Genomic DNA, 9873 nt, shown 5'->3' on the forward strand with positions numbered 1-9873 from the left:
AATAAAAAATATATACACAAAGCTTGTTTAGGCTCTGGAGCCGGTTCGAGCTCGATAAGCGAAGCTTGGGCTCAGACTCGTTTACTTAACGAGCTTGTTTTTAGGCTCGGGCTCGAGCTCGAACTTGCTTAACCTCGGTTCATTCGAGCTTCTTTTTCGAGCCGAACTCAAGTAGCTCGGCCCATTTGCACTCCTAGTGATATAAAAGGGTTTCATTCACTACACTGGTATACAATACTACAAAAATTTTCAAGAAACAACGCATTTAAGGTGTTTACAAAAGGAATAAAATCAATAAAAAAGTAACAAATATTGTTTTCCTAAAGTTACATTTTTTCTAACTACAAACCTTAATTCCGTTCTATTGCCATATTTTTTTTTAAATGGTAGAACTGACTTACCTAATATAACGATTATGAAACTTTCTTACTATTTAGTAACTCATTTTTAAATCAATTTTTTAAAATAATCATCAAATAATAACAAAGTTTCATAGTGTTTAACTTAGGTCATTTAGTTTAAACCATTCTTAAAATTTTCACAACAATAAAATAATATAAAAATGATAACCAAACGTTTTTTTTTGGAAGGTGTAGATCAACTGGCAAACGACACAAGGCTCAAACGAGAAGACCCGGGATCGAATCCCACACTTGGCCGGTTGGTCTGACCGGAAGTTCCAAACCGGGATCGAACCCGAGCCTATGGGGAAAACCCTCACACCTCCGTCCAGCTGCGCTGGACATCATTGGCAACCAAACGTGGTTATATAAAATACACATCCCCTTTTTATAGAAAAATAAATATAGAATAAAAAATAAAAATATTAGCCATACCTTTCTATATCATATAAAAGAAATAGAAATAGAATTTGGAAATAAATAAAGAGATATTTTAAAGACATTCTTTTTCTCCTTCCATTTTGACTTAGAACATGGCAGGTGGCAGCATCACCGGAGATTCCTGCATCCAAAATCAAAAACCTAAAAATCGATTCAGAACAACCTTTTTCCAAGAACCCCATTCGTCTCTCCCACTTCATCGTACCTCTCTCTCTCTCTCTCTCTCTCTCTACATTTTCTCTTTTTTACGTCTTTCCTTCCTGTAATCCGCCCTAACCCTTTACTTTATTCAGCAATTAGCTCAACCCCTTTCCTCATCTTGCAATCCATCACATGCCTATTATTCTTATTATTTATAAATCATCATGATTTCACTTTCCCCATTGCCCTCTTTGTAGATCAGGTAACGCCTTTGATTTTCTTCATTGCATGTTTCTGTTTTCATTGCTTATTTGTTAGATCTTAGAATAACTATTGATTAAAGATTGCTAAAGATTGTTAAAGGTTGAGTCTTTTTTTGGATTTAATGTAATTTGATGTTGTTCTTGCAGAAGTTTAATCAAGAATAGTTGATTTTAAAAGAGGGGTTTTGAGTTTTTGATCAAATGTTGAACTTTAACAAGCCTAGAAGTCAGCCAAGGCCTCCCAGGTCTTATGCTTTAGGAGGTATGGTTATAATTTTGTTTTACTGCTTTTGAAAATGTTGCAGTGTTTTGGATCTTTGCAGATGTTTGATTATTTGTGTGTATGGTTTTTGGTGGTTGTAGGTGTGGATCATACAGAGCCAATTAAGAAGAAAGGGTTTGTAAGGAAGATTGTTTTTGCTTTTGCACTTACAGCATTATGCATCTTTATGCTTAAACAGTCTCCTACTTTCAAGAGTCCTAGTCCAGTAAGTAATTAGACATAGACCCTTTCTTTGGTTTAAATTCCTTCTTGGTTCTTAATCTTGTGACAATTTGAAGATTAAAATCTGTTTGAATAGATCGGTTGAGTAGAAACGTTGCTTGAATCGATGTATATGTTCTGTTTGTGATGGATTTTAATAGTTTATAGGACTGCTTACTTGCTTAGCTGTTTTCCTATTCATATTACCCTTTGTACTTTGCATATAAGCCTTGCAAACGGGTCACGGGTGGACTGGGTCGGGTCAAAACAGGTCGTTTTGAGAAAGTATTAATTTGGTTCGGGTCAGAACGGTTGTTTTAGGAAAAAGGTATCAAAAGTTGGGTTCATCGGCCATATTTGTTTTTAAGTGGCGGTCTTGGCGGTGGCAACAGGGATGGTGTTGGGGAATTTTCAGAAAACCGGATGATCAGAGAGGCGTGTAATCACTCTCCGATCAAATTATTTCGGTGTTCACCCGAATAATTTTATCGGATACAACTCTGATTTTCGAGAAATTGAACCAGGGTATGTGTATGCGAAATTTGGGGATGATTAACTGCCTAATGGCAGTTATCTCAAATTTAAGACACAACTGCCACTAAAACTGCCATTTTTTAATGTTTCAAAAATAATGTTATTTTCCATAAAATAAATTTTTTTGATGCAGCTCGACCCCAGCCAGGGGCTCGGCCCCTTGGACCCCGCCAGGGGCGCTGCCCCAGACCCCCGCCAAGGGGGCGTTGCCCCCTTGGAACCCCCGTAGAATACGGGCTCCACCCATACAATTCGAATTATAATGACTCAAACAAGCGTGCACTCCCGCACCTCCTAACTTGCTTGATGCGTATTATTATTCGCTTTGATCACCAAGTCAATCCCGATTACACTAAAATATCTAACAGATGGTGGTGGTTGTGTTGGCGGCAACTGGTAGGTGGTGGCCGACGGTGGCGGTGGGTGGTGCTCGCTCATTTGGACCCATTTTAAATTAGCAATTTCCATAGGAGCGACCCATTTTGACCAATTGTATAGTTTGAGTGACCCAAATGAACCCTTTTAACAAACAAAAATTACCCAAATCAACTCATTTTGATGAATGGGTAGATTGAACATCAATTTTTATTAGTAATTAAATCTTCTCATATTAATCTTGAGATTGAGAAAAGTATACTGAACATCAAAAGTCAAAGTTCAACAATAAATTGAAAAAAATCAGTGGTAATTTGTATAGATTAAATAAATATTTTATTAATATTTGAGATATTTATATCTTTTTGTTTGAAGTTCTCTAGGTCTGAAGCAGGGGTCACTCATGTTTTAGTAACCGGAGGCGCTGGCTATATCGGTTCCCATGCTACACTACGCCTTCTCAAAGACTCTTACCGTGTAACTATAGTGGTACGCCTCTACATTTTTATTAATCTTTCACCAATATTCAACTACAATACAAACTAAATTCGTATACTTGTGTTATAGGATAATCTCTCTCGTGGAAACATAGGTGCAGTCAAAGTTCTTCAAGAATTGTTTCCCGAACCCGGGAGACTTCAATTCATTTATGCTGATTTGGGAGATGCAAAAGCCGTATCCTACTAAACTTAACTATTATTTTCTATTATTTTTTTTGGTAACCGTGAGAACCTGTTAGGGAAAACTCACGGCCCCACCAATACCCTGCTAACCAGTAGGACCAAAGTATGCGTAAGATAAAACATGCATGTGTGACATGTTTGTTTCCTTGATAAAATACATTTCAGGTACACAAAATCTTTTCAGAAAATGCATTCGATGCGGTTATACATTTTGCAGCGGTTGCGTATGTTGGGGAGAGTACTCTTGATCCTTTAAAGTAAGTACGCACTTTATATAATTATTTTTGTTAAACTTTTGTTGACTGGATTTAAAAAACGTGGCTAATTTCCTATTTTTTTATTATAATTATGCAGGTATTATCACAATATTACATCGAATACGCTGGTGGTACTGGAGGCTATGGCCGCACATAATGTTAATACTTTGATATATTCGAGCACATGTGCGACTTATGGAGAGCCTGAGAAGATGCCGATTACCGAAGGAACTCCTCAGGTACCGTACCATGGGCTTTTATGTAATTTCATTTTGTTAGGTGTAATATTATGTTGTCTCCCTTAATACCTTGTTTTTATGTGTTATAGAACCCAATTAATCCGTATGGGAAAGCCAAAAAGATGTCAGAAGATATTATTCTGGATTTCCATAAAAATTCAGACATGGCGGTCATGATTTTAAGGTTTGATTTGACACATAATTTATTTATGTTTATTTGACTAGGATCACATTCGTTTTAGAATCAATAATATGTTGAGAAGCGCATAATGCACTTATATTTAATGCATAAAAGATATGGCTGCAACTTGTTCGTGTTTGTTTGTTAAGGAAATTATGTGTTCACAAACTGTTCATGAACACTTACGGAACGGGATTTTCTGTTCATGTTCGTTCATTAAGGAAATGAACGTGTTCGTGTTCGTTTGTGTTTGTTCGTTAAGTTTAGGTAAAGAACGCAAATAAAAGTTCATGAACACAAATGGGCGTTCATGAACATAAATGAGCACAAACGAACGTTTATAAGCACAAATGAACACAACAAAAAGGAACATGTTTTACATTTTGATAAAATCAGTGTCTTTCATCACAAATATTACGTAGATGATCCACCCACAGTATACAAACCTAACATCTATTTAATAATTTAAATTAAATACAATACACTAATATTTATTAAATATTTTATTAGTGGGAATTTTGAAGTATGTAAATATAAAAATTAAAACCCCAATGAAATATCGAACTCAAAACGAACATAAACAAACGAGTGTGACCTCTGTTCATGTTAGTTCATTTAACTTAATGAACGGATTTTTGTGATCGTGTTCGTTCATTTATTAAATGAACAAACACAAAACGAACTTCCCACCGAACGGTTCGCCGACTGTTCAGTTCATTTGCAGCCCTAATAAAAGATGCTCGGAAGTAGTGGGACAGAGAAACATAACTATCTTGTGTGTCACATTTAAAGCAAGAGGTGCAAATGCATTATGTTTGTGGTTCTCTTCGTTCCCAACATATAATGGTTCTGAAACGAACGCCCTTTTTTACTATTCATCATATTTCTAAAATGTTCTTCAATAAATAAATAAATGTCAGATACTTTAATGTGATTGGGTCGGACCCTGATGGAAGATTAGGTGAAGCACCAAGACCAGAATTGCGTGAGCATGGAAGAATATCAGGTGCATGCTTCGATGCGGCCCGTGGAATTACTAATGGACTCAAGGTAATGTTCTTTTTGATAATTACTTGTACTTTGATATGTATATTATTTAGAGTTTAGTAAGAATAAGATTTTGATATTGATTATGTGATTTAGGTTCGAGGAACCGACTATAAAACCCCAGATGGAACATGCATACGGGACTATATCGATGTTACTGATTTAGTTGATGCTCATGTAAAAGCACTTGAAAATGCGAAACCCGGGCATGTTGGTATTTACAATGTTGGTACAGGAAAAGGTAGATATTTTATCTCATATTTGAGGTGTCATATTGGGTGGGTCAGGTGGATCGGGTAAGGGGTTAAGATGGGTTCGGGTCAAAATTGGTACTTTTTGTAGGTTCCAAAATGTGCCCGCTTGGGTAACTTTTAGTTTTTAAAGATGATTTTTCATTTTTTCAAATATGATTTTGTAAAATATAGGGGCAATTTCGTATATACCTTTGGAATGTGGGTATATCATATTTAGTTATTTACAACTCGAAAAATTAAAATCATTCACACCTAATCAAAATACTTCAATTTTTCATATTTACGTATTCCGCTAAATAGTAAATACCATATATATATATATATATAATATGACCATTTATACTCTTCTTGTTCTCCTTTCACTCCAAAGTCAGACGTCTCGTATACTAATGCAAGTTTTGACGGAAGGTTATTAAGTCTTAAATTAAAAAATGAGTATATTTGATATGATCTTATGTTAGGTTAGGTAAATATGATATATAAAATTATCCTAAAGATATATATTATTTCAACGACAATTTGACCTGTTAAAATAAAAATAAACAGAATTGGTTTATTTATTATTAGTGAATGGATCGAAACTGACGCATATTGTAAGCCTGGTTATGTTAAACATGTCATTTTGTTAATAATTTATTTATTTATTTTGGTTTTAATAGGAAGATCAGTTAAAGAATTTGTGGAAGCTTGCAAGAAGGCAACAGGGGAACCAATCAAAGTAGAGTATCTGCCACGTAGACCCGGCGACTATGCTGAGGTGTTCAGCGACCCGTCAAAAATACTCCGTGAACTCAACTGGTCAGCGCAGTTTACTAATCTGGAAAAGAGTTTGCAAGTTGCATGGAAATGGCAGAAATCGCATCGCGACGGATACGGGCCCACAAAAGCTTTGTTTTAACTTTTGGTACGGGATTTGGCGGACCGTTGATTGAAGGTGGTGAAAGACTGAAGATTTACTTGATTTTGACCTGGTTTCATGATTAGGGTGTATTATGAAAATAGGGGTTGTTGAGATTTAGGGTATTTTTTCCCACATTGATCATATTATTATTATTTCTTACATGGGTGTGGACTTGTATGTACCCATACATTATATGTAGCAGGAAACTGAATACATCTTAGAAATAATGCCTTGTCAGGTGTAGCGATATTGTATGGTCTGGATTTATGATTTATAGAAGCGTTTGGTTCACAGGATTTGTTAAATTTTGATTGGAGTCGGAATCAATGACATTGTATTCCAAGCAGGCGTGTCTATTGTGTAGCGTTCGCAGGTTGAATTGTAGAACCTGAACAATGAACACGACCCACATATTAATTCGTGTCAAAAACATCAAACCATAACCTGTCAAAAACGCAACCCATGTCACATGTTTATCTAAATTTGCCAAACAGGATGGTGGGGTAGTAATCAAGTTGTAAGCGTGTTGATGGGTTACATAAATGGGTTAAATGGCTTAGTGTTGGTTGGTGGGTTACAAAATGGGTTCAATCTAACACAATCCGTTTATTAAATAACTTAGATATAACAACCCAAATCTGATTATTTTCATGTCGTGTCGGAAATTGTTACCCCAACGTCGCAACATGATATGCGTATGACCCATTTGTTTGAGAAAATTATAACACCGTACTAAAATATGATATTTTGCAATCATGAAGATAGTTATAGATTTATGTATAAGAGAAACAATAATTTCATTAGGCAATTAGTGGCGGATCCAAGATTTATTTTCTAGACCACAAGAGGGGGGGGGGGGGGATTTAACTGAACTTTCAAGGGGGCGATCGGGATTTTTGGCTAAAAACAACACTATTTTATTTTACAGGGGGCGGCCGTCCCCATATCGGATGGTGTAGGTCCGCCCCTGTAGGCAATTGAGTCTATTCAACATAAATCTTAAGTTTGCTTTGAGTAATGGTTCAAATTTGGTATGCTTATATCCTGTTTTTGAACCACTGATCGGAAACAAAGAATTATGTTGATTTCGTCTAACGAGATGAGACAACTTAATCCGCCAAACAAGTTTCTTGATTAGTATTTGCATATAATGTATATATGCCCCGCTTGCGGTATGCGCATATAATGTATATATGTGTGGGCCCTTGGGGGGCAAAAGTGAAAGTGCACTAATTTTAACGTTATTTTACTAATTTCGTGAAAATAACGTTAAAAAGCGAGGGACGGTTAATCATGCATCATGTGGTAGCGTTGATAGCCGAAAGACAAGGGGGTACATGCACTAATCGGTTTTTCTCCCAATTGTTGAGTGTTATGTGCCTTATGTCCAAGGCTTGATGCAAAACTACTACCGAGCCGGGGGTCTTACTGGAAGCAGCCTCTCCACTCCTACGGGGTAGAGGTAAGGTTGTCTACATCTTACCCTCCTCAGACTATACCTTATCTTTGCTATTGGTGGGATATACCGAGTATGATGATTATTAACATCTAGACTTAGGCAAGTAAACCAAACAATGATTTTTGTTGCTTTAAAGGAACATATGATTCAACCCCTACAATGTATCTATGTTAAAATTACTCCAATCTGCACTATTTTACCTTGGATCACACTTACAATAGTTATGCCATATATAATGAATAAACTACACAGAAGGATGTACAATCTCATAAAAAATGAACATAGATACCAAATGCAGCCACCTAAAAGTTGGTTTGGTTCAAAAATATCAATAACTAGATCATTATGACTTTCTCAAGATGGTAAATCAAAATTAGGATTTTCTATGCCACTATTATCTAAGTCATTTAAGTTAAATTTACTATATTATAGATCTTTCTTTGCTAAAGTTATTACGGTTGTTTTAATGAGTTCAAAGCTTAACTGATCCACATATGCGTGAATAAATATGAAATTTTATACTAGTATAATGATCTACTAAAGAGAGTGAGATAAACACTCGTTATACCAAATAGAATTCTTACTCATTCATATATCCCTCCTAAAGTTTAAAGGTTTTACACTACTTTAGGAGTGATATGTGAACTTTGTAAGTAACTCGTTTGGTACAAAGTATCATTTGAATATCTTTAGTAGAGAGGAATTGCACGGGTTATGTGAATCGGGCCTCGGGAGAGTTATCTGAACTTTCAAGAGGGCGATAGAGATTTTTGGCTAAAATTACACTATTATTTACAGGAGGCCCGGCATAAATCTTAAGTTGATTCGTGTAAGCGGCTCAATTTAGTATGTTTATAACCTGTGTTTGAACCGCTTACAAGAAACAAACCAAAGATTTATGTTGATTTCTTCTGACGAGGTTAAGACAACTTAATCCGCCAAACAAGTTTCTTGATTAGTGCTTGCATTAGGGTGGAGGGAGTGGTCTCGGGGAGTGCTTCGGGGAGGGGGGTTTACCGATTGGGGAACCATTGCCGGTGGATGTTCGGTGATCGGGGATAGGAGGAGGCGGTGACTACTCACCGAGAGAGACACCGAAAGAGAAGAGAAGTGATGGAGGAGAGAGAGGGGGTTAATGGTGGGCCCTACCCTTTTTCAACCAATCACTTTTTTTTTTTAAATTGTTTACTACTTTCCATGTATTTGACCATTGCTAGTGATTGAGTGCAAAATGGGGAGTGGAGTGAGGACTTGACATGGCATGACATTTGTTAGGGGAGGATTTTCCTAAGATCAGTGATCCTCAATTACTGTTGGGTTTAAGGGTCCTTAATTATGTTTGAGTTTAGGATCCTCAGAGAGTATAGAAGGATCAGGATCCAGGATCATCTTAGTGATCCTTACACTGACGATTGTCTGCTTTGAATATGAGATTGTTTTGCAGGAGTACGTGCTTGGACTTGGTCATGGCGATATTCCTGGAGCATATTCTCTTTTATTCCGCACATGCTTGACCATGGTGAACGTTATGGAGATCGTGGGGAGAGTGCATGAATTGCGGATAGTTAGTTATTTTAGATATTTACTAAATTTAAAAGAGTATAGCGAGCTAGATTAGAACACTTAGCTATTTTTGGCTACAAACACACACTCATAGTGCTCTCATCAGCTTACAACACTCTATTCGGCGATTACGCACTTTTTTACACTTTGCACTTTAGTGATCCTTGTAACTAGCTCGCTATCATCCGAAGTTGTAACACACATTTTGTTTAATCTAACTTGGTGACCGGTAGTTTCCATCACCCGAGGTTTTTTATGCCGGAGATCAACTCTTGATCAAGGGCTTTTTCCTCATATAAATCATGGTGTCACTTGTTCATTACATTTCTGAGTGATCCTTAATATTGTTCATTGATTCAAGCATCACACCTCACATCTAAAGATTTGGTTGCATTATCTTGGCTTGATTTTTGACCAAAACAGTTTGGCACCCACCGTGGGGCAATTGGTGCTTCATTTCTGAGAAACTTTGTTCGTTTCGCTCATTTCAGTTCATCACATTCAACCAGATGGCTTCTCAAAGGAAAACCACTTCAAGTGCAATGCCTACGGTCAATTCATCCCAAGGTGTTCCACCTTTGCCTCTAGCACCTTCTGGATCCCAGAAGAATGCTGAAAAGAAACCGACTCCTATTTTCTCAAAACCTCCA

The 9873-nt window shown here is 36.7% G+C and overlaps 1 protein-coding gene across 1 annotated transcript; it reads left to right on the top strand.

Annotated features, from left to right (window-relative positions):
* Positions 1–928: 928 nt before the first annotated feature.
* LOC110920876 (probable UDP-arabinose 4-epimerase 3) lies at positions 929–6497 on the top strand. Its single transcript, XM_022165094.2, has 11 exons — positions 929–1245; positions 1394–1508; positions 1610–1734; positions 3015–3128; positions 3207–3314; positions 3488–3579; positions 3677–3818; positions 3908–4002; positions 4920–5049; positions 5143–5287; positions 5960–6497. The coding sequence occupies exons 2-11, from the start codon at positions 1448–1450 to the stop codon at positions 6196–6198; spliced, it is 1251 nt and encodes a 416-aa protein (XP_022020786.1). The 5' UTR covers positions 929–1245; positions 1394–1447; the 3' UTR covers positions 6199–6497.
* The last annotated feature ends 3376 nt before the right edge of the window (positions 6498–9873 follow it).

Source organism: Helianthus annuus, chromosome 17, assembly GCF_002127325.2.
Source record: "Helianthus annuus cultivar XRQ/B chromosome 17, HanXRQr2.0-SUNRISE, whole genome shotgun sequence".
In the NCBI taxonomy this organism is placed as follows: Eukaryota; Viridiplantae; Streptophyta; class Magnoliopsida; order Asterales; family Asteraceae; genus Helianthus; species Helianthus annuus.

Coding starts and splice junctions, on each gene's coding strand:
- LOC110920876 (XM_022165094.2), top strand. CDS start 1,448: ATGTTGAACTTTAACAAGCCTAGAAGTCAGCCAAGGCCTCCCAGGTCT. Junction 1,735..3,014: donor CTTTCAAGAGTCCTAGTCCA/GTAAGTAATTAG, acceptor TTTTGTTTGAAG/TTCTCTAGGTCTGAAGCAGG. Junction 3,819..3,907: donor TTACCGAAGGAACTCCTCAG/GTACCGTACCAT, acceptor TATGTGTTATAG/AACCCAATTAATCCGTATGG.